This window comes from Balaenoptera borealis (genome assembly GCF_965194805.1).
Source record: "Balaenoptera borealis genome assembly, chromosome: 5".
Taxonomy (NCBI): Eukaryota; Metazoa; Chordata; class Mammalia; order Artiodactyla; family Balaenopteridae; genus Balaenoptera; species Balaenoptera borealis.
In genome coordinates, this window is record NC_138862.1 from 1144919 (window position 1) to 1169158 (window position 24240).

The 24240-nt window shown below is 58.8% G+C and overlaps 1 protein-coding gene across 18 annotated transcripts in view; it reads left to right on the forward strand.

The window, feature by feature from the left end:
- The first annotated feature begins 1288 nt into the window (after window positions 1-1288).
- Window positions 1289-24240, forward strand: part of SLC19A1 (solute carrier family 19 member 1) — a 33733-nt gene continuing 10781 nt past the window's right edge. Inside the window, exons 1-8 of one of the 18 annotated variants that reach the window (XM_082392546.1) lie at window positions 1289-1491; window positions 3929-4023; window positions 4578-5123; window positions 5316-5554; window positions 9664-10432; window positions 10509-10701; window positions 13486-13627; window positions 21650-22472. In XM_082392546.1, coding sequence (XP_082248672.1) covers window positions 5366-5554; window positions 9664-10432; window positions 10509-10701; window positions 13486-13627; window positions 21650-21865 — 1509 coding nt within the window. In that variant the 5' untranslated portion in view covers window positions 1289-1491; window positions 3929-4023; window positions 4578-5123; window positions 5316-5365 and the 3' untranslated portion in view covers window positions 21866-22472. Of the gene's footprint in view, window positions 1492-1597; window positions 1985-3267; window positions 3396-3442; window positions 4024-4577; window positions 5124-5315; window positions 5555-9663; window positions 10433-10508; window positions 10702-13485; window positions 13628-21649; window positions 22473-24240 lie in introns of those variants that run through there. The other 17 variants (XM_082392550.1, XM_082392540.1, XM_082392535.1 and 14 more) reach the window with 17 other exon arrangements.

Genomic DNA, 24240 nt, shown 5'->3' on the forward strand with positions numbered 1-24240 from the left:
TCCCTGAGCTCTGTGTGGCCAGGGATCAGGGCGAGGCTTGGGCTCTGTTACTCGGGCTCAGTGCAGGCCCACGTGCCCGAGAGAGACCACCGGGTGAGGGACTTGGGGGACGGAGCTCCGATCCTCACTGTGGGCCTGCTCGGGGGCAGCTGCTCTCTGCACACCTGTGCACACCTGTGTGTGCCACGGGGGCCCACCCTTCCTGTCCCGGTCCCAGGGTGCTGTCCGTCCTGCTCCCCAAGGGGCCGCACTGCTGGTCTGGGCCCGTTCCCAGACTTGGCCAATGGCAATGGCTCACTGGTGCTGGGTGCCCCGTGGCCACGCTCCTTTGTGCCATCCTTTAGGGCGGCAGGAGGGCGTAGCCACTTTCTGAGGTTGTGAGGCCAGCCTCCAGGTTCTCCCCCTCCCGGTAGTGAGGAGTGGGGAGCAGTGGGGCTGCCACAGGGGCTGCTTCCCACTGCTCCAGCCTGAGGGTCACAGCCTGGGCACCGCAACTTCCCTGCCATGACTCAGAGGCCGGCCTCCCTCACTGTCACGGGCCTCACTGCACCAGACAGGTCAAGTCCGGCGGGGCGGTCCTGCCATGAGGAGCGGGGAGAGACATTGGCCTGTTCCCTCCCTGGGATCCCTCCAGGGGACCTTCTGCTAGGTCCAAACAGACCTCTGGTCCATCCCTTTGTCTTTGTGCCCATCTCCCAATTTACGCTTCGTCCCTCCGGAAGGCTGAGCCTGTGCCTTGTTGGAGTTCCCAGTCAACCACCAGAGCGAGCGTGGGTCAGGGTGATCCGCACAGACGCCTGCGTGGGGGGAGGGGGCCCCTTCCAACGCCACAGTCCTGTCCTGCCTGGCTCAGGGACCCACGCCCCTGGCTTGAGTTTGTGGGCTGGCTAGGAAAGGAGCATCTCAGAATGGATGAACCGAAAAGAAAAGGCACAGGGTGGCGGCGGGACAGGCTGTGCATAATTCAGGGGGTCTGCACTCGTCGAGGGGCGGTCACAGCTTGCGGGGCGCGGGGGGATGCGTCTCTGTCCAGGTCCGTTCCCGGAGGCCTCCAGCACAACCCCGAGCTGTGATCAGTATGACCAGAGCCAGGCGCTGAGGGGGTAGGCGCCTGGGGCGCGCGAGGAGCTCGGGAGGGGGCTCCGGAGGGTGCGGCCGGGCGTGTGGACGCACGGGGAGTCGCCCGCGCTGGGCGGCCAGGGGCGCATGATCGGGGGCGGCGACGCGGTGGGCTGGGGTGGGGACTGAGTCCCAGGGCGCGGGGCGTGCGCGCGGCGTGCGCGCGGGGCTGCTGCGCCCGTCCCGCGGGGACCTCGGGTGCCACGGTGGGGCGCGCGTCAGAGACCGTGCAACTGCTGTCGGCGTTGACGTGCGGCGGGGGCGGGACCAGGTGCGCCCCCTCCCCCAGCCTCCCGGAAGCGCGCCGCCGCGGGGCATTGTGGGAAGTGTGGTCCCTTCTAGCGCCAAGCAGCGGAGGCCGCGAGCGCTCAGGTAGCGGGGCTCCCCTGTCTGCAGGAGCTCCGGGGCCGAGGACCGGGGGCTGCGGGAGGAGCGCGGGGGTGCACGCGCTCCGAGTGTCGGGTGGACGGGGGCCGGGGGCTTTGGGGCCCGGGGAGAGCACAGGGGGCACGGGCCCCTGGCGCGGGCTGGGCGCGGGGGCGCTGGCGCTGAGTGAAGGGGCGGTGAGTCCCACGTGCAGCCTCGCCCCATGTGGGAACCCAGGCGCACGCTCCAAGCGTCTGTCACGTTCGGTCTCCGCGCGGGCTTGTGGAGAAGCCCCCGGTGCGCTTCTGGTCTCCAGCCAAGCCACTGTTGTTTCCTGCACCCGGAGTCTGTAGTTGTGAACAACTTCCCCTTGGAGCAGCTCCTGGCGCGGTTGGAGGCCAGCGCTGGAGACGGTCCAGAGCAGTGGGACGCTCTACACGTCTGCGGGAGGAAAGCTATCCCCCGGGTCCTATCCGAAACACTTGTCCTGAGTGTCCAGGTATCCGCCAGGCACACACGTGTGTTCATGGGGTTCCTCGCCATGTGGGGATCCCCGGCCGCAGGTCTCAGAATACAGGTTGGAATCTGGGCCAGCTCAGAACTCCGGAATGCATCTAGAAGCAGCAGCTGTCTCCCAGGCTGCCCACGGTGCCAGAGCCGTAGTCCTCGGAGCTCCCTGCTGGGGGCCCAACCTCGCTAGGGAAGAACCCGGCTCGGCGTCCGCCCTTTCCTCCGCACCCCCATCCCAGGCCCCAGTACAGGTGGCCTCTCCTCCCTGGGGCCCTGCTGCTCCTGTGTGGCAGCCCGTGCTCCCGGGATGGGGCCAAGCAACTCCCCGTGACCCTGCAGTCCAGCCACGGGCCCATGAGCTGGCAGCCCTCCGCCTGTTTTGGAAGCTTTGGGAAGCGCGTCCGGTGGTGTGGAGCCAAGTGTGGGAGGGACGCACCTTCCAAAGTGGGCCCGGCCTGGTGTGGCGGGTGTCCCTTTAGTTCGGATCAGTGCCACCGATCACGGCCCCGGGTGGTGGTCCCGCAGCGGCCGCAGTGCCGGCTCCTTGAGGCCTGGCCCTTCTCTCTTCAGTGAGGCCTGTAGGGGCATTTCCGCCTGTGACGGGTGACAGAGGTCAGCGCTGCCTTGCGGCCCCCTCCCCGCAGTTCTGCCCTGGGTGCCCCTGCAGGGGCCTTCTCACCGTGGGGAGCCAGGGGTGCTGGTGAAGGGCAGGCCCAGGACTGTGCCCCCCACAAGAAGTTGGAGGAGGGCCTTATGTGGGTGGAAGGAACAGATTTTAAAGCAACGCTCAGGAAAAAACGTCAAGCAGGAATGAAAGTGGCCATTTCTGAAGGGAGCCCTGCAGGGTCTGGTACCTTCTGTGCGTCTCGGCATCCTCACTGCTGTTTCTGCTTCCCTGGCACGGGGCACGGGGAGGCCGGGCTCCAGGGGTCACTGGGCCGCCACGGGGCGGTAGAGGTTTCCTAGGATAGGCGGCTGCCTTTGTCCAGGGTGGGCATCTTCACTCACGTCCTTGGAGAGCGGGTCCCTGGCACCCGGGCTGAGTGAGAAGCACAGAGGTAGTTGGAGGCCCTCTTTCTGGCGCGCGTGACGGCCCTTCCCAGCCGCGGTGAGAAGGCTGCCTTCCTTCGGCCACCCCTGCTGGGTGGCAGGCCTGAGGCTCAGGGGCTCCTTGAGCAGATGTTTTTGGAGACAGCAGGTAAAAGGCTCCCCGTGCAGCCTGGAAGACCCGCCAGCCAATGGGCTGCAGCCCAGAGGCGAGACAGTGCGCACGTGAGCCCAACGTGAGCCCTTGGCCCTTTGCTTCCTGTGATCCAAGAGCAGAGGAGGCCTGGGTTTCTCCCTGCTGGCTGGGGGGAGGCCCCTCCTTCCTTCCAGCTGTCCCGTAACTCAGGAGGATGGTGAGGGACTCCAGCACTGAGCACAGCGTCCCCAGATTGTAGGGGTGGGGCTGGGAGGGAGGGGGCACAGCTCGTGGGACACTCCCTGAGACCCCATGTAAACCCTGTCCCTTCAGCCCTGCTCCCCGGGTGTCAGCAGACACTGCCCCCTACCCGCCCCCCAGCAGCTCCCTGGCCATTGCAGGGTGTGGACCCTTGCATGTCCTTGCTTCTGGGGACGGCGGTGGTCCACCACTGTGTTGTGACCCTGGAGGACTCCTGGGACCCTCAGGGCTGGGCGCCGGGGCCCTGGGGCCCATCTGCGTGTCGGTGGAGGCGGGACTGTGGTGTTGGCCCGAGATACTGGAGGCGGAGCTCTTACCGGTGACCAGCGGGAAATCCCGAGGCAGCAGCTCGCTGCGAGCTCGGTCACCTGCTTGGGCATGTCCGGGGCCCGTGTCAGGGTGCAGAGTCCTGGGGTGTGTCCGAGACCTTCAGACAAACTTCTGACAGGCTCTCACTGGAGTCTCAGAAGCACCGCCTTGGGGTTTCAGAAGCCATGGGAGTCCAGGAAGTAGAAAGAAGAAGCTGGTGAGCTTGCTGGGTTCTGGTGTCTGAGACTTCCGCCCCGGGATTCGGGGGACGCCAGGTAAGGAAGCCTCTGTCATCTCCTTCAGAACAGGGGGGCCAGGAGCAGGGGCCCCCAAGCCCCTGGGGGACAGGGAAGGTGGGGGCCCACTCCTGGGGACCTTGGGCTTTGTAAATTCTTGGCTGTTCACCCCACGCTGGGTGCTTAGCTGGCTGTGAGTGTGCATTTTTCTGGCACCCAGGGGGCAGCGCCCCGGGAGTGGGAGAGTGAACTTGGCGGACTCCTGGGGCTGGAGTGGGGGGCCATGTGTGCACCCCCCGCCCCAAACATCAGAGTCTTTCTGCTGGAGCCATTTGGCCTGTGTGCTCTTGGTGGGCCACACCTCCCAGGGGGAGGGGTGCCGGGGGGAGGGGCCGGGTTCCAGCCCCCGTCCTAGCTGGTGTTTCGCTTGGCCCTCGAGAACGTTGGGACCTAGGACCCTGTAACTCCTGGGCCACTGTTGCCCCCCTCACCCCTACCCTGCCCCTCATTGTAGCTTCACAAACAAACCTGCCAGCCGCAGCTTCTTCAGGGGGTTTACTGCTGTCACACAGCAGCCCCCCATTTTCCCGCAGTCCCAGAAATAAACACAGGAGGAAAGAAGAACAGCCGGGCCCATCTGACTGTGGTAGTTCCCCTTGCTGAGCGAGGCCCAGGCCTGTGCTGAAATCACGGTACTGGGGTGAAGTCTTACTCTGCCCTCGGTGGCCCCTGGGGGTTCTCTGCCCCCGTCACTGACCCCTGTACTGTGGTCTGGTGTGTGGCTGGCCCGGCAGGTCCTCCTCTGCCACGTCCTCTGGGCCATCGCGGGCGGGACTGCTCCTCCTCTGGGTCTGGCACTTGGACACGCCAGGTGCTGTGGCACCGTGAGAAGCAGGCGGTCAGACCTTGCGGGGGAGGTGCACGCGGCGCAGCAATCGCAGCCGGCGCCGTGAGCGCGTGAGAGGAGCCCAGTGTCCCCGGGGACCTGGCTCTTAAATTGCATTTAGTTTTCGTTGCTTAACATTTATGGGCCCCACGTGGTTGGCAGCCACTCTATGGGAGCTGCAGCCCTGGAGCCCCCAGAAGTGGTGACAGCGTGGCCTGGCTGGGCCTGGCTCCTGGATCGCCACAAGCTCCAGGTTGGACCACGGGGCTGGGACTGGGGCTGGGACTGGGGCTGGGGCTGGGGCTGGGGCTGGGGCCTCTCCACCGTGTGAGATAGAGCCCGATTGAATGACGGGGGGAGGAGCCCTTTGCAGCCAAGTTTCCGGAGGCGGGAGACGGCTGCGAGCTGTCTGCTGAGCCGCCCTGACTCTGGCTCTCCTTCCCAGGTACAGCGTCCCCTTCGGTCTCCTGCAGGGCCGTCGGGGGCCTGGGCAGCATGGCGCTCTCCGGCCTGGAGGTGGAGAAGCAGGTGCCGGCGGATCCCAGGCGGGGCCACAAGCTGCAGTCCTGGTGGAGCCTGGCGTTCTGCCTCTGCTTCTACGGCTTCATGTCCCAGATGCGGCCCGGGGAGAGCTTCATCACGCCCTACCTCCTGGGCCCCGACAAGAACTTCACGCAGAAGCAGGCACGTGGGCGCGCGTGTGGGCGGGCCGGGCTGGAGTGCGGGGGCTGCTCGGGCTGCGGGCGCTGGCGGCTGCCAGGTCCCCGCAGTTAGAGGGACGGCGGGTCCGGCAGAGGGGTCCATGCCTGCCGTGGGCCTCTGAGGGGAGAGCTCAAGGGGGCCCCCGCCCGCCCGCTGGGCCCTTGCTTCCAGCAGAGACCTGTTTGCCCAAAGGGATTACGGAAGGGATTTGACTTTTGCTCAGAACAAGGACAAAGGATCTCATTGGAACCTGACTAATAAGCTTATACCCGGCGGGTCTCTGGGGTCAAACGTGGCGTAGAAGCAGCAACAGGCAGCTAGTGTCCCTCCCGGTTTCTGTCTCCATAAAGTAAAACAAATCAGAAGGGCGCAGAGGCCGTTGGTTGATGAAGCTCACGGTCAGGGCTGTGGTCACCACCCCTGCTCGTCCTGCCTGAGGGCCGCCCGCCGCCCCAGAGCCTGGCCCCGGCCCGCCAGCCCTGTCTGTCCCCTCCAGGGTGGCCGCCGGCCTCCACACCCCCTGTCACTGTCGCTGGCCCCCGTTGGGTCCCACCGGGATTTCCCACTTGATTTCTTCAGGGAACCCCTGCCTCTCCCTGGCCCAGAGCTCAGCCCCAACCCCTCACCGACCCCAGAATTAAGTCACATGGAGTCGCCGTGCAGATGAGGCCTGTCCCCTCAAGGTAGCCCTCTTGGAAAATGGACACAGCGGGGTGCCTCGGCCGCGTGCACAGGCTCAAAGCTGTGTGTGTGTGACTGTCTGACCGCACGGCCAGCACTTCAGCCAGAGGGGTCACTTCCCGGGTGAGTCCGGGGTGGGGGCTTGCCTCCCTCGAGCAGCCGGTCTGGCACATCCCTCGCTCGCTGATTGGCCGGTTCCCTGGACACCACTCTGTTCTGCGAGGGCCCGTCTTCCACTGCGGAGATGACGTAGGAGTGAGTGGGAAGCTCCGTGAAAATAACAAGAAGGAAAACCTGTCATGAGCTCCCCCCACCTGCCCTCTTAGCTCACTCGGTAACCGATTAAACAGTAGGTTGCAGAAATTAAGCCACCCACCAGGCGTTGGACGTGACCAGAGGAAGGCAGAGGCCTGTCTGGGAAGAGCCCGGCGGGTCTGTGGCCCTCCCACACAGATTCAGGCTGGTGCTGCCCAACTTGCACCCAGGACCTCAAACCACAGAGGGCCTGCCCTCCCCTGCTCCAGGGGTCTCCGGGGTCACCAGCTCGTCCCTGGGGGAAACGCTGCTGCCGGTGGCTTCCTGCCGTGACCCCCTGCAGCGTGAGGCTGCTTCCAGCTCCTCGGGCCAGCACCCGTGAGGCGCTGTTGAGTTTCTGCCCATCTGATAGACGGAAGAGCTTGTTGCCGGGTTTGCATTTCCTCGATTTCTGCCGCGGTCCCGTGTTCCTGGCTGTCCCTGGAGTGAGGCCTCGGCCAGTCTCCCCCTCCCTGCGGGCGCCTGCCTTCCTGTGCCTGGCGGACTCCTGGCGCTGGCGGGATCCACCGCCTGTGGGCAGCGGCTTCTCCTGTCTGCGCGGGCCTCCTCCCTGCTTGCCGTGTCCTTTTATGCCTCAGCTTCACCTTTTAATTCTGCCGGATTTTCCTTTTGGTTTGTGCTGAGTGTTGCCCCACATGCCGCCACCCCCGGTTCGTGAAGCACCTCCCGGAGGGTCCGAGCTTTGCTTTGCGCCTTTGGGCCTGTGATTCCTCTGCATCTGAGCTGCCTGGGTTGGGCCATGCCCCCACCCCCCTCCATGATGACCCGTGCCCTTCACATCACGACCCCTGCTGTGTGAAGGGCGCTTCACACAGCAGTCCTTCCAAGCCCATGGCTGACGCCGCCCGTTCTGGCGGGATCCTCCGTGGTGGCCCCTGTCCTGTCCTCGCTTCCCTATCAGGCAGGACTCAGCGCCCCTCTGGGTGCTGCCAGGTGTTGGCTCTTGGGGCTGCTCTTGGAATTCAGGGCCCCTCTGGCCTGGCCCTGCCCTGCTCCCCTGGTCCTGCCGGTCCTCAGGGCCCACGGTGCCCCGTCCTGGTCCTGGCTGCTGTGGGGCCCCAGCCAGGCCTCCTGACTTCAGAGCAGCTGCTGCCCTGAAGCCACCTGGGTCGTGACCTGGGCCCAGCTCCCGCATCCTGCCCCTCAGCCTGGACCCGGCCCGTCCAAACCGAGGTGTTGGGAACATGGCCCAGCGATGCTGGACCAAGGCCAGTAGGAGGCCGTCCTTGTGCCACCTGCCCCAGGGACTTTGTGGGTGCCTGTGCTCCCAGCGCTTCACAGGTGTGGCACGGGTCAGCCTCTCGCCTGGCCTGCGTGCTTGCCCAGCCTGAGAAGTGTGGGCAGCGGCAGCGGGAGGGAAAGCCCAACTGGTCTCCCTCAGCTCTGACCCCGTGGCCCTTGCAGCTGTGCAAGCCATCTGCCAAGAGGTTTCGTCAGCTAACTGAGAGATGGTTTGATGTTCCAGGAATTTTCCATAAACAAGGCTCTGACCCCTGCAGCCGGCCCCCGTGGCTCTGGGACCAGCGCTGGTTACTCATCCTGCCCCGGGGACGGACTTGCACCAATACTGTCTTGGACTGTCCTGGGGCCATTAGTGCTCGGTGTTTGGGGGACCACAGCCTTTGGGGTCAGCCATGGCTTCTGGTGGGCATGTGGTGCAGGAGGCCACCAGGCAGGGGAGCCCTGGAGGTGGTGGGTGTGCGTGCCAGCCTGGGGTCCTGGGCACACACTGGGAAGCACTGCCCTGGGGCTGGCTGGTCAGGTGGCACATCGTGGGTGGACAGATTCGAGGGCTGCAGAAACCCACAGGGGAGCTGGCCGCTAAGCGGTGGGCGTGGCTGGGCCCCACGTGCTGGCCTGGGCTTGGCTCTGGGTCTTTGGTAGCATCTGTAAAGTGGGCCTTGGTGCCTGCTGGCCTTGCAGGGCTGAGGGCCCCCTGGGCTGGCGCAGGGATCGCCCCATGGTGTTAGCAGGTGGTCAGGCCTGAGTCAAGGTTAGTGCCCTGAGTCAGGTAGGACCCAAGGGAGGCCAAAGCCTCTGAGAGCCCAACAAGGCCCGAGGCTCACCTGGTGCTGCCCTGGCTGATCTGAGCCATGGCCGGGCCCTGGGCAGGGTCAGGTGGAATCCCTGGGTGGGGTCAGTTGGAGCCCCTGGGAGGTGTCAGATGGGGTCTGGTGCAGCCCCTGTGAGGGGCCACCTGCTGAAAACCCACCTGGGCCTTTGGAGAGGCTCTGAGCACAAGGTGCGTCCCGTGTCCATCCCCCAGGGAGGGCCCGAGGCCAGGGACCTGGGCCTCTTGTGAGCTGGGACCTCTTGCTGGGGGCTGGGCCCAGGTGGGTCCAGGATGGCCCTTCCTGGGCAGCCAGGGGCACATCTGGCTGTCGTCCCAAGTGGGTCTGTGGCTCTGGCCTCTGCCCTGTGTGCCCAGGAGGGAGCGTCCTGCTGGGCCAGCCCTCTTTGAGTGGAGAGCTGAATGGCCGAGGCTGCGGGCAGCTCCCTTGGTGGAGCCGGGAGCCCTGGCTCCTGTGGACGCATGCCCCTAGTCTTGCCTGGCAAAGGGGGATTGAGGGCCCAGTCCTCTCCTGCATCCCCTGTGCCCTGGGACCGAGTGGGACCGGCCACTGAAGGCCTTCATTGGCGGCCAGCATGAGTGTAGATTGGTCACAGCTCTGTTTTCTGTATTGGTAGACTTAAGGGGAAATCATATCATGTTTTTATTTCGTTAGAAACAAACAAGCCTGGATCAGCATGGCTTAGCATGTAGTTACTGATTATTTTCAGCGTACCTACCAGCTCTCTGCGTGTGTCAGCACCGAGCTGCTGTCTGAGAAGCACGCCCGTGGGGGATGAGGTCAGGGTAGAGCACGGTCTGGAGGTCGGGCTGTGCTTTTCTCCATTTCCCTGGCTGCCCTGGACAGTCTTAACGGGCTGCACGTCTTTGGAGGACGGCGCTCCCCACGTAGTCCTGGTGGGGCGCCACGGTAAAGGGGTGCGTGGGGTCCGGGTGGGGCTCCCAGGCACCCGGCCAAGTCCGGTAGACGTGATGGGCGACTGGCGCTCCAGAGGCTTGGGGTCACACGCCTGCTGTCCTGCAGGTCACCAACGAGATCACGCCGGTGCTGTCCTACTCCTACCTGGCAGTGCTGGTGCCCGTCTTCCTGCTGACCGACTACCTGCGCTACAAGCCGGTGCTGCTGCTGCAGGGCCTGAGCTACGTGTCCGTGTGGCTCCTGCTGCTGTTCGGCTCGTCCGTGCTGCACATGCAGTTCATGGAGTTCTTCTTCAGCATCACCATGGCGGCCCGCATCGCCTACTCCTCCTACATCTTCTCACTGGTGCCCCCCGCCTGCTACCAGCGCATGGCCGGCTACTCGCGGGCCTCCGTGCTGCTGGGCGTCTTCACCAGCTCGGTGCTGGGCCAGCTGCTGGTCACGGTGGGCAGGATCCCCTTCTCCACGCTCAACTACATCTCGCTGGCTTTCCTCGCCTTCAGCCTGGTCCTCACGCTCTTCCTGAAGCGCCCCAAGCGCAGCCTCTTCTTCAACCGCGGAGCGCCCGCCTGTGCCGGGGCCTCGCCCTCCGAGCTGGACCGGATGAACCTGGGCCAAGTTCAGCCCACGGGTGGGAAGCCGGGCCAGCTGCTGGCCTCCTGGCGGGACTCGGCGCTCGCGCACATGCTCCGCGAGCTGGGCCACACCGCGCGGCTGCCGCAGCTGCGCCTCTGGTCCCTCTGGTGGGTCTTCAACTCCGCCGGCTACTACCTGATCGTCTACTACGTGCACATCCTGTGGAACGTGGTCAACCCCACCACGGACACCACAAGGGTCTACAACGGTGGGGCAGATGCCGCCTCCACTCTGCTCGGTACGCCCCGCCTGCCTCACCCAGACGGTGGTGACCGTGAGGGCGAGGACAGCGCTGACGCGTCTTGTCTCCCCAGGTGCCATCACCTCCTTTGCCGCCGGCTTCGTGAGGATCCGTTGGGCGCTGTGGGCTAAGCTGATCATCGCGGTGGTGACGGTGCTGCAGGCTGGGCTCATCTTCCTCATGTACAAGACTAGCAACATCTGGCTGTGCTACTCGGCCTTCGTGCTCTTCCGTGGCTCCCACCAGCTCCTGGTGCCCATCGCCACGTGAGTCGGGCTGGTGCGGGGTGGCCATGCGGGACTGCTGGCAGGAGACTCCCGAAAGACTGGAGCCGAGGGTGGGCAGCTGGAGGGTCGTGCACTGTGTGTGTCGAGAGACCTCCTTCCAGAAGGTTCCATGGGGAGCAGCAGGGGTATGTGCCAGGCAGCACGGAGCAGGTGTGCTGGCGCGTCACTCACATCACGAGGCGTGTGAGCCCTGGGTGCCTTTAGCCAGGGCCCCACTTGTCCACAGCGTGCCCCGTCCTGGCCACCAGGATCGCAAGGCTGGGCAAGGAGCCATGTGGGCATCCCCTTTGCTCCCCCCTCGAGCCACGGTGTCCACAGGGACCGGACCTCGGGAAGCCCTTTCTTCCAGTCTCCTGGCCCTGCTGTCCCATCTTGGGTCATTCCCATCCCCTCCCACTCCCACTGCTGGGCACGGTGGCTCACAGCCCAAGAGTGGCTGGGTGACCCAGATCGCCTCCTGCCTGGGGGAGCCCTTCCCCTGATGCCCTTGTGTTCCTCACGCTCCTGGGGATGCTCCAGCACTGGCCCAGGGACGTCCCGGGAGCTGCCTGCCGACGACCCGTGCCTTCCAGAACCTTCCTCAGCCCTCATCTTGCTGGCTTCTGACACCCTCGTACACCCTTTGAACTGGACCTCTCACGAAGCTGCACACGCACACCATGTGTTCACCCCAGACACATGCTCACACCATATGTGTTCACACCATAACATGCCCTCCTGCCACACACAGCACACGTGCTCAGGACACACGCTTACACCTCCTGCACCTGGCAGGTGGCCTGTCATTGTCCCCAGCTATGTGGCCCTAGCTCCCCTCCGAGCCCCGTCTCCCTGGGGGCACCTCCCTCCCCACTTGGACTGTCCGCTCCGGTCACGCCCAGCGAGATCTGTCCCTGCCTGGTGTTGAGCTCAGAGCGTGTCCTCGGACTCCTGACCCTCTGCAGCCGTCGCCCCACAGTGTGGTGGCCTGATTCCCCTGAGCCGTCTCACAGGAGCGCCCGGCACCCAGCGTCCCTCGCCTGCCCTGGGCTGCGTCCTTCCTTTCCTCCCCCTCAGGGCCAGTGCTGCCCAGACACCCCGACTACCCTGGCCCTGCTCTCTTGATTTCTGCTCCTAATGCCCCCCTGCCCCCGTGGCCATGGCTGTGGCCTGGACTTCCGCGCAGACTGGACGCTGTGTCCTCCCCTCCTGACGCTCAGCCTGTAAACGTCCCACCTGTCCTGTCACTGTCAGCGTTTCGGAATGGGCGCCAGAGCCGTGGGTGTCTTTCCCTCACTTCTCCCAGGACCACGTAGTGTCTCGTGTGTTCTTGTTAATTGTAAAAGCCATAGGTGTTCGTGGCAGAAAGATCCGATACAATGCAGAAAAGGTCAAATATGAGGCAGAAAGGCGTGAAGGAGACAGCAGACCCCCTCAGACCCCAGCCCCCGTGGCTGACATGGGCGTTGGGCTGCTTGGAGCGAGCCGGGGTCACCCTGCACCCCTGCCCCTCGTAACCTTGCGGCTCCGTGTCAGAGGGCAGTGTCCTCGGTCCTCCGGTGACAAGGCCCCTGTCCCCGGTACCTTCCTGTGACAGACGACATGGGAGCCACGCCCTCTCACCTACATTTTTCTTCCCAAATTCTGATAATGGCCTCAGGTGGGTCCTGGAAGGGAACCGCCAGGTCAGGGGACACGGGCTTTGGAAGGGGGTGTCAGAGATGTTGCAGGCGCTGTCCAGGCAGGCACACAGCCCCTGCGGGTGGTGGAGGGCGGCCCGCGGGCCACTTGCCTTTCCCTGGCGTCCTGCCCAGTTTATACCTGTGGCTTCTTTTTCTGCTAGGATTTCTTTTTTCCTGATTATCTGCAGTGCGCTTACATCTACCACATGTGATAGGAGCCTTTTATTATGTGTTGCCGTTTTCTTTAATCCAACTCTCGGTGTTCGTGCAGCACTACCTGAGTCAGTTGTGTGTGTGGTGTGGCGTTCTGCCTGTGCCGGCGGGACCTGGCCCAGCTCCCGCTTCCCAGGACTTAATCTGTCATCAGGGACCTTTGATCCACCTCCTGTCTCAGTTAGTGCGCCGTTTGTCACATGACTGCTCATCCTGGCACTTCGTGTACTGTCCCCTCCCCCTGAGCCCCCCAGCAGAAGCTCCTCGGTCATTCTCTTTAGAGGCTTCTTGGGTATTTTTGTTCATTTATTCTTCAGAACTTCAGGACACTTCTTGATCAGTTTTTTCTTTTTTTTTTTTAAAGGCACTTTGGGGCTTTTAATTGGAAGTACGTTCAAATGTTAATTTCTTTGCAGAGCACTGCAGGCTCTGATCATACTAATTCCTCTTACCTTCTTTATTTGTTTTACGGTTCTTCCTATAATTTACTGAATCGTTTAACGACAAAGGACTTTAATTCCGGACTTTTCCTCGTGCCCTCTCCGTGCAGTGCCCTGTCTGTTAATGCCCTGCTCTCATGAGGCTGATTTTCTGGGAACCCTGTGGTGATTATGACTTACTCTGTACTGGAGTACCAGGAGACTTTAAGCATCTCCCGAGGTTGCCTTCTGCACCTGGTTTTGCACTCGCTTTGTGAGTCATTGCGGGAGGATTTGCCGTCTCAGGACGCAGCCCCGGAGCGGTGGGCAGCCTGGGCACTGGGCGGGTCTCGCCTGTCCCCCGCGGCTGTTCCTGGTGGCCCAGGGGCGCTGCCCCGCCCCTGGGCCCTCTGCGCCTGTGCGTGCCTCTCGCCCCCAGCTGAGTCTGAGTCGGCCGCTTCCCCGTTAAGTTTTCAGATCGCGTCTTCTCTTTCTCAAGAGCTCCGCGCCCTCGTCTTCGGAGTCAACACGTTCCTCGCCACTGTTCTCAAGACCATCATCACCCTCGTTGTCTCCGACAAGCGGGGCCTGGGCCTCCCAGTCCACTCTCAGGTGAGCCCCCGTTTTGGGCTCACTTCCTTGAGGAGGGAAGGCTCTGGGGCGTGTCCTGGCCAGGCCTCCTGGTGGCCACCCAGCCAGTGGTGTTGCCTTTCCCGGGACCCAGACCACAGACCTGCTGAGGGTGGGGCGTCTCCATCCAGACCCTCTGGACTGAGCGGGAGCAGGGAGGGAAGGGTCAGAGGGCCAGGTGGCAGGGGGCCACGATCCAGCCCGTGCGGCTCCCTGCCAGGGCTGAGTTGGGGGCTGTAAATGCCGCCCGCATCTGGGCAGTGCGGTGGGCATGCGCGGTCGAGTGTGGTGAGACCTCTGGGGCCTCCAGGGCCATCCTGGGTGCAGGTCGCTCTGGAGGCGCTCGCACCGGCCCTGGGCGCCCCCTGCACTGGCTGAGGTCCCAGGAGGGACAGAGGCATGGCCGAGCATTCCCTGTGCCCTCGTTCAGGTCCCTGCCTGTGAATGGGTCCTGGCTCACGTGACAGCTGTCTGTCTCCTCTGTGGAGGGCAGCGGAGAGTGGAGCTCGTGGGGTTGACGTTGGCGCGTGCTGGCCCCTTTCCCGTCCCCTCCCTCCGTCCAGTCCTAGGCGGGTCCTTGGTCTTCCAAGAAGAACTTGAGAATTCCTGTTTGCTGTGAGACTGGGGGCCGCTCGGGCATGTGACTCCCGGTGGCCTCACCCAGGGCGGGACCACTCTTGAGTGAGCGGGGAATTAGCCAGAGGATGGTCCCGTGGGAGGGATTGTCACCGGGCTCCCCGGGGATCCTGCCCCGCCCTCTGCCTGTGGGACACAGCCTCCATCTGCTGGGAGCCCAGACCTCCCTGGGGCTTGGTTGGCTCCGTGGAGAAGTCCCAGCCCTCTGTCCGAGGTGCCTTGGTGATCCCAAAGCTGGCCAGGAAGAAGTTCCGGGCATGAGAGACCCTCTTGTTCAGAAACTGGCTTTTTGGATGGGGTTTGGAAATCCATTTGGGTGAAGGACATCAGAGCCTCTGGCCCTTCGTGTCCACATGGGCAGGCAGGTCTTGGCCCTTGGTCACCAGTGGGGCCCTCCAGGGACACTGCCCCATCCGCCCCAGGCTGAACACTGGGGACCGTGGCTGAGCAGGGTGGCCAGGCTGGACTCAGGTCCACAGGTGCATGTGCAGCTGCACCTACGGGGCGGGCGGGAAGGGTTGTCCGGAGAGCACAAGGCCTGTCGTCCAGAGGTGGCGGGCTGGGGCCTCCTTCACCGGGGACCCTCCAGGGGAGGCCTCTCCCCCAGAGCGGTGGCCTCCGCAGGGGAGCATGTTGTCCCCTGGCCTTTGCGTGGGGCCTTGCCTGGCGGCCGTCCAGCTGCCCTGGGAGGGGCCCCAGCACCTGGGGGAGCCTCTCCCTCCCTGGAGCCCTGGGTGTCCCGGCTCTGGGCAGCGGGGCTTCCGAGAGGCCCAGGGGCTGGGCCTTCCTCGCCTGACCTGGCCCCAGCCCCTTCCACGTGACAGCTTCTGGCCACGTTGGGTCAAGCTGACAACAATATATTGATTTTTTTTCTTGCTGGATTAATTTCCTGGTTAAAAGGTAACTCTAGAGGTTTGTTCGTAGTTAGAAATCCTGGTGGCGTCCAGAAGGAAAGTCACCCCAGCTCATCCTACTCACCTTTCCCGCGTGCGGTGCTCCGGGTGCCCTTTCCCTCCGTCCTGGGTGGTGAGAGTGGGGCGGAGCCGGTGGTGAGAACCAGCACGGAGCATGCAGGGAGCTGGCCTGGGCTGGCTTGTATTTTAAGTTGAACTCTACTTCTGGGTCACCACACACTCACCTGTGGGGTAACAGGTGATGCAAAGACCCACGTACCTGGTGCGGGCCCAGCCTCCCCACCGGTCACGTCCTGCAGGTCTGCGGTGCGGGCACTCTCGGGGTGCGGACCACGCACAGTCGAGACGGGCGCATCCCTCCCTGCCCCCCGCGGCCACACCGGGCCCCCACCCTGCCTCCTCCCCGACCCCTGGCCACCGCGGTCTGCCCCCCATTTCTATAGCGTTGTCATCGCGAGAGTGGGACCCTGCAGCTGTGAGTCGGGATTGCCTTCCCCACTCAGCCCAAGTCCTGGAGATGCGTGGCTACTTCGCTCCGGTCCTTTGCTGCATGGGGCTCCGCGGTGGCTGGACCACGGCCCATTTACCCACTCTCCGCCAAGAGCCCTGGCTTTATCCAGTTGGGGGCTGCTCCAAACATTTGTTTATAGCTTTTTGTGTGAACCCAGATTTCCATCTCTCTGGATAAATGCCCTGAAGTACGGTTGTTGGGTCACGTGATGGCTGCCAGGCTGTTTTCCGCGGTCGCTGCACCATGTTACGTTCCCACTGGCCATGCCTGAGGGACCCGGCTTCTCCGCATTCTCATCAGCTTTCGGGGGTCACCATTTCTGTTCGGCCATTCCGAACGGTGTGGAGCGCTGTTGACCCCTGGGGTTTTCACTTGCTTTTCCCTGGTGGCTGTGATGCTCTTCTCCCCACGTGCAGCTGCCATCTGTACATCCTCTTCGGTGAAGTGTTCCTTCACTTTTCTGCCCATTTCCTAATTGGTTCCTTTGTTTTTTCACTTGAGGTTTGAGAATGTCTGTTTATTCTAGGCAGTAGTCCTTTGTTGGATGTGTGCTTTGCAAAGTCTTCTCCCTGCTCGTAGCTCACCATCTCATCTTCCTAATAGGGTTGTTTGCAACATAAGTTTTTAATTTTGATGAGGTCTGATTTATTCATTTGTCCTTTTGTGGATCTTAGTTTTGGTGTCACATATAATAACTCTTTGGCCCTGGGTCCCAAAGATTTTCCCCAACATCTAAGTCTGTGACCTGTTTTGAGTTAATTTTTGTGTAAGGTGTGAAGCTTACAACATTTCATTCCTTTGTCTGTGGATGTCTGGTCGCTCTAGCACCATTTGTTGAAAAGACTGAATTGCTTTCCACCACTTGCGTGAGTCTGTTTCTGGGCTGTCTGTTCCGTTGAGCTATGTGCCTACCCTCCCTCCATCACCACGCTATCCTGCTTGTGTAGCTAGGTGGTACGTTTTTGAAATTTGGTACACTGATTCCTCCAACTTTGAAATTTAAAAAAAAATTATTTTAGCTATTATAGTTTCTTTGCCTTTCCCTATAAATTTTAGAGTAATCATGTGTATATCTACAAAAATTTTTGCTGGGCTTTTGCTAGGAATTGCATTAAGCCTGTTTATCAATATTGGGAGAATTGACATCTTTTATTATGTTGAATCTTCCAACCTGTGAACATGGTATGTCTCTCCATTTATTTAGAACTTTGATTTTTTTCAGCATTTTGTAGTTTTCAACATGCAAGTACTGTAGTGCTGTGCATGTTTTGTTAGATTTATTCCTAAGAAGTTCAGTGTTTTTTTGAGCAATTGTAAATGATACTGTATTTATAATTTTGGTGTATGCATTAATCTTCTAGGGCTGCCATAACAAAATATCACAGACTGGGTAGTTTATGCAGCAGAAATTTATTCTCTAACAGTCTGGAGGCTGGAAGTCTGAGATCAAGGTGTCAGCAGGTTTGGTTTCTCCTGAGGCCTCTCTCCTCAGCATGCAGACAGCTGTCTTCTCCTTGTGTCCTCATGTGATCTTTCCTCGGTGGGTGTGCACTCCTGGTGTCTCTCTCTTATAAGGAGTCCTACTGGATTAGTGTCCCACCCTCATGACCTCATTTAACCTTAATCATTCCTGAAAGACCCCATCTCTAAATACAGTCACACTGGGGCTTAGGGCTTCAACAAATGAATTTTGGAGGGATACAGTTCAGTTCATAACAGTGTCCAGGTGTCCACTGCTAGTACAGGCAGACCTCATTTTATTGTACTTCACTTTATTGTGCTTCACAGATATGGACTTTTTTACAAGTTGAAGGTTTGTGGCAACCCTGCATCGTCAGATGATAGCATTTTTTAGCAATAAAGTATTTTTCTTAAGGTATGCACATTGTTTTTTTTTAGACATAATGCTATTGCACACTTAATAGACTATAGTATAGCATAAACATAATTATTATATGCACTGGGAAACCAAAAAATTTGTGTGACTTGCTTTATTGCAGTATTTACTTTATTGCGGTGGTTCGGAACTGAACAATATCTCTGAGGTCTGCCTGTATAAGAAATACACTGATATTTGTGAGTTAACCTTGTATAGTCTTGCTGAGGTCACTTATTAGTTCTGGGAGGTCTTTTTTTTTAATGCTTTTTATTTATTTTTCTTGCCTTACTGTTACTTGCTAGAACTTTTATCCTTATTATTTCCTTCTTTCTACTTGCTTTGGATTTATTTTGCTCATCTTTTTCTAGGTTCTTTAGATGGGAGCTTAGATAAATCATATGAGAATTTTCTTTTCTAATATTTCCATTTATTGCTATACATTTCCTTCTCAGCCTGCTTTAGCTACACCCCACAGATTTTGATATGTTGTATTTTCTTTTTCATTCATTTCTATGTATTTCTATCTCCTTTCATACTTTCTAGTTGACCTATGATTATTTCAAAATGTGTTGTTTATTTTCCAAGTGTTTTGATATTTTCCTGTTATCTTTCTGTTATTGATTTCTATTTTGATTATGTTCTATTGTGATCAGAGAACACAATCTGTATTATTTCAATTCTTATAATTTGTTGAGGTTTGTTTTAGGGGCCAGGACATGATCTATCTTGTTATAAGCTTCATGTACACTTGAAAAGAATGTGAATTCTGCTGTTTTGGGGTGGAGTGTTGCATAAATATCAATTAGGTCCTATAGTCGATGGTGGTATTGCTTTCTTCTCTATCCTTATGGATTTTTTTGTCTGGCCTGTTGTTGAGAAGGGGTGTTGAGTTTTCCATTTATAATTGTGACTTTGTCTATTTCTCCTTGCAATTCTGTCGTGTTTTTGCTTCATGTTTTTGCAGCTCTCTGTTGCATACACATACACTGGATGCCTTGGTGGATCGAGCCTTTTATCATTATATAATGTTCTTCTCTGCCTGTGGTCATTTTCTTTTCTCTGAAGTCTACTTTACCTGATATTAATATAGCCATTCTGCTTTCCTTTGGTTAATGTTTACATGACATACTATCTTACATCCTTTTACTTTTAACTTGACTATATTGTTATACCTGAGTTTCTTGTAGATAGCATATGGTTGTCATGTTTTTTTAATCCACTCTGCCAATATCTGTCTTTAATTGGTTTATTTAGACCATTTATATTTAGTGTAATTGTTGATGTATTAGTCCTTATGTCTGCCATTTCATTTTTTGTTTTCTTTTTATTCTCTCTGCCTTTTGTTTCTGTTTTCTTTTTTTGTGCCTTCTCATAGATTATTTACAGATTCTTCAGAATTTCATTTTGGTTTATCTGTTGTATTTTTGAGTGTATCTTTCATGGTGACTTTTTTGATGGTTGCTTTGTGTATTAAATGGCCAGTTGTAGTGAAGTATTGAAATCTCACCTCCTTTAGGTCACCTTTCTCTCTACTGTTTAAGTACAAGTGTCTTACTTATTTTTTCTATATACCATTAGAGCCACCTAAGATAGGATATTAAGTTTTGCTCCAGCTATCAAACATTTAGGAAACTGAAGAGAAGGAAAGTCTATTTACCCACAATTTTGATCACTGTGTTCTTTCTCCTTCCTGATGTTCCAAGTTTCTTATCATTTACTTTCTGTTTAGAGAACCTCCTTTAAGCATTCTTCTAAGGCAGGTCTGCCGGTGACAAATTGTTCTTTTAGTTTTTCTTTATCTGAGAATGTCTTGATTTATTTTTCATTCCTGAATTTTTCAAGTATGAGAAAAATTTGTCATTTCCTTGTGGCCTTCCTGGTTTCTGATGAAAAATCCACTGTCGTTCTAATTATTTTTCCCTTAAGGTGTCATTTTTTTTCTGGCTGCTTTCAAGATATTTCCTTTTTCTTTGTCTTTAGCTTTCAAAAATTTGAATATGGTGTGTGTTGGTCTGATTTGGGGGGTGTTGTCTTGTTTGGGGTTCTCTCAGCTTCTTGAATCTATAGGTTTATGTCCCTTGCCAGACTTGGGAAGTTTTCCCAGTCATTATTTCCTCAAGTACTTTTTCAGCCCCATTCTTTTTCTTTCTTCTTATTTTACACCCATGACACAGTGTTACATTTTGTCCCCTGGAGAATGAGGCTCTGCTTTTTTCCCCATCTGTTTTCTCTTTGTTGTTCAGATTTGGTGATTTCTATTGTTCCATCTTCCAGTTCACTGATTCTTTTCTCTGTGCCCTCCATTCTGTTGTTGAGACCATTTGCTGAGTATTTATTTTGGTTATTATATTTTTCAATTGTAACTTTTCTTCTTTATATCTTCTGTTTCTTTTCTGAGACTTTTTTCATTTGTCTCAAGCATGTTTGTTATTGCTTGTTGAAGCATTTTTATGATGGCTACTTTAAAATCCTTCTTGGATAACTTTAACACCTCTGTCATCTTGGTGTGAGTGTCTGTTGATTGTATTTCATTCATTCAGAGATCTTTGTGGTTCTAAGTATGCTGAGTGATTTTTTTTTTAATGAAGCCTGTACATTTTGGCTATTATGTTATGAGACTCTGGCTCTTATTTAATCCTTCTGTTTTAGCTAGCTTCTCCTGACACCAGCCTAGCAGAGGACTAGGGGCATGCACCTCATTATAGCCAGGTGGGGTGGAATTCTAGGCTCCCCACTCAGCCCTCCTCACACTGAGGGGTGGGGTGGGGCTTCTCCTTACTGCTGGGCAAGGAAGGGAGTGCCAGCTCCCCACATGGCCTGCAGTGGTCAGGAGGGCCACGGGTGCCTCATTACTGCTCCCCACGTGGCCTCCAGTGACACTGGTGGGGGAGGGGCATTCTCACTGCTGCTGGGTGGGGTAAAAGTCCTGACTCTTCAGGGAGGGGGGGCACCACCTGGTGGGGGTGAAAGTCCAGCCTTTCCATGTGGTCCCTGTGGGGGTGAACATTCCAGCTCCCCACTGGGCCCTGACCAACCCCACCCGACAGGGGTGGGAGGTTTTACAGCCTGGGTCACGAGGGTGGGGTCTGGCTGGAGGAGAGTGGTTCCCATTCATCAGTGTCCTGTCCTGCTGGGTGGGGTGGTGGTCCCTCTCCTGATCCTTTGGTCGGAGCAGCTTTTGTTGAGTGTTTTCTTCTGTGTTTCCTGGCATTTCTTGTTTGTGGGCTTCTTTGGTTCCTTTAAAAATACTTGCAGCAGAAAGAAAAAAAGCCCAGGGAACACATTGCCGTGGGGCTCCTTGGATTCCAAGGTCCCAGCTAGTCTGCCCCCATCCACTTTTCAGAGTCACCTTCTGTGTGTTGTCTGTGCAGTGTCCAGGGTTTTAATCGTACTTGCGAGGAACAGGCAAGTCAGGCCAGCTCCATCTTCCCGGAAGCCAAGTCCCCGACGTTTCATTTCCTGGTTTTGCTTCTGAAAATGAGCTTTCCTAGAAGGGCTGAGCATGCAGTGCTGAGGGGTCCTCGGGGAGACCACCTGGGGCAGCTGAGCTCCGGGGCCGTGGGTGGAACTCATGCTCGTCTGGCCCACACACGAAGGAGACCACCCTGGACCCCCTGCCCCCTGCGGTCTGAGAATCGGGGGGAGTTTCCCGTGTGCTGGGCGCTCCTCCCTGTGTGTCACCGCTCTGCAGCTTCACTGGTCCTGGGGTGCGGGGCTGCCCTGCCCTGGGGCCATGGGGGCTGCGGGGGCCGGGAGACCTGGGTGGCCTGTTCTCCACCAGCCTCCACCCGCACAGGTGTCCTCCGTGAGGACTTGGCCCCAGAGCCAAGTGTGCATTTGCTGTCACATGAGGTGATCAAAGTGCTACGGGGCAGATGGCGGAGGCGCAGAAGTGCTGGGTTTGCAGAAGCTCCGCTGGGTGGGTGAAGGCTGGGCCCTGCTGCCACCTCCATGACCCCTGGGTGCCCACCCCCTTTGCTGTGCGTGCTCCCCTGGCCTCTGAGCAGGAGGGCCGTGGGGGGGGGGTGCCCCCGCCCGCCTCACCTGCACCCTCTCTGTTCCAGTTCCTCATCTACTTTGTGTACTTCCTGGTGCTGTTTGTCGCCTATGTCCTTGCGGCCTTGCTGTCGGGCCTGCGCCACTTCCGACAGGGCCGCCACCAGCCCCTGCCGCCGGCCCAGGAGCTGATGAGCCCGGTGCAGGAGCAGGCCGTGCAGGACAGGCCCGCCCCAGAGGACGGCGTGTGGGCCGTGGGGGAGCAGCCCGAGGCCAAGGCCTGACCCTGCCTGGCCTGCTCTCCTGGCCGGTGAGCGGCCAGGTTCCTGACGCCAGAGGCAGCCGAGCCTGGGCCTTGACCTCAGAGCTGACACGTCCCCAGCAGCTGCCTGTCATCTGGGTGTCAGCGGACGGGTTTCCAGCATCGTCCACATCGTCAGATTGTGGCGCTGGTGACTGACGGGACCCCGGTGCTCTGTCCCCGAGACCCATGCCTCAGGGGCCTCCAGCCTCCACAGGGGTCCTTGGCTCACCTCGAGCAGGGCACCCCTCAGCCCTGCTTCACGCCCTGGCCATGACCCGCGGCCTCCCGGGGACGCCCAGGCAGCTGCCCGGCCACCGGGGGCTGGTTTGCTGTCCCTGCCTACACGTGGCCAGTGGGGGGTCCACGTGCCCACCAGACCTCTCTGCTTTCACCCCCTTGTCCCGGGGAAATGGCAAGGTGGTCCCAGACGCGAGCCCGGGGGACCCGGTGCCCACGGGGTGTCCCGGGCCCTGGGGGTGGGGGCCGTGTTCCGGAGCCTGTGGCTGAACTGTGACATCTGCAGTTGTCCAGGTACTTTCGTTGTAAACGATGCTCTGTTCCTTTTTTAAAAAAACTGACAAAAATGAGGACCCTCGTCTGGCTTGTTTCTGGGGGAGAAGCGGGGTGCTGGGGCTGGCAGTTCCGTCAGGTGAAAGCCCGGGAGCACCGGCTCCTCCGTTCTGGGCTTCACCCCAGGTCCCCTCTGTCCTTCGATCCGGAGCTGGGTTGATGCTGACCCCCTCCCGGTGATGGGGGCCACTCACGCGCAAGCCCCCGGGGGACTCGCCCACGTTACCCGGGCACTGCCGCCGGGCCCGAGAGCCGGTCGTGCTTCCTCTGAGACGTGACACCGTCCGCTTGGCCCCAGGCACGTGAAGCAGACGCACAGCCCGAGTGAGGGGGCCCCTGACTCCACGCATCCATCCGGTCAAGAGAGGGTCCCAGCCCTGCCCCCCAGCAGGCGAGGACCCAACCCCGTCCTGAGCTGAGCCCGGCCCCTCCCATGGCCTCCGGCCCTCATCCAGGGTCTTCGGGAAAGGCCGCTGCTGCGAGTTCAGAGCAGGACGCCTGGTGGAGGAGGGGCCGGAGCTGGCTGCCCCCTGGGATCCCCGAGGTCGGGTTGGGTGAGCAGGGCGTCTCGGGGCACCCTGAGGGCCGAGGAGAGGCTGTACACGCAGCTTAACTCACGGCCGTCGGTGTGGGTCAGATAGGGCAGGTGGTCCCCAGGCGCATCCGCACAAGACACCACAGCCGACCCCAGGACGCTGCTGGGAAGGCGCAACACCCGCTCCGTGCTCAGGGAGCTGGCGGGGCTTGGCGCGTGGAGGGGGCTCGCCTCTGGCTCCTGACCCGGGAGGCAGCGCTCTGCTCTGTGCCCCCCATGAGCGCGACCGGCGCCCTGGTCTCCCGCCTCCCCCTGCAGCCTCCCCACTCGGCCTCTGCCACCCCCGGTCCCGAGCTCCTGGGGCACCACCGAGCCCCTGCTCCGGGCAGTGTGCACGGCCCCTCGGGCTCAGACATCTGCCGCAGCGGTGGGGGACACGGGCGCCGGGGCACCTACCCGGCTCTGAAGATCTCGTGAGGCTGCTGGCCCCCCGGGGGACCCTGAGAGAGGAGAAAGGTGCGGGGCACCTGTGGCCTCCATGGACAGCCGTGGACATGCTTGTGTATCTGTATCTCACATCCGTGTACATCTGTGTACCCCTGCGTGCATCTCACACCCATGTATATCACTCACATGTGTGCCTGTGTTTATCCATGTACACCCATGCACAGATGTGCATATGCACACGTGTGTATATCCATGTACACCAGCGCACACCCATGGTGGCCCTTCATATCCGTGCATTCCACATCTGAGGATTCAACCAACTGTGGATTGAAAATATATTTTTTTAAATTCCAGAAAGTTTCAAAAAGCAAAACTTGAATTGGCCATGTGCCAGCCACTATTTACATGGAATTTACATTGTATTTACAACTATTTATGTAGCATTTTTCTTGTATTAGGTATGAGAAGTAACCTGAGATAAATTAAAGCATACAGGAGGATGTGCATGGGTTATGTGCAAGCATTTACACCATTTTATATAAGGGTCCTCAACATCCGCAGGTTTGGTATCTGAGGGGGTCCTGGAACCAATCCCCCACGGGCACTGAAGGACGACCATGTCTCTGGGAACCCATGTGTATTCATGTGCATCCGTGTACATCTGCACACCTGTGTATACCTGTGCACACCTGTGTGTATCCGTATACATCTGCGTATACCTGTGCACACCTGTGCTCCTTTAGCAGGATTGGCCAGCGGGGCCATCCAGGACAGAGGTTCCCGAGGACTCAAGACAGTGAAAG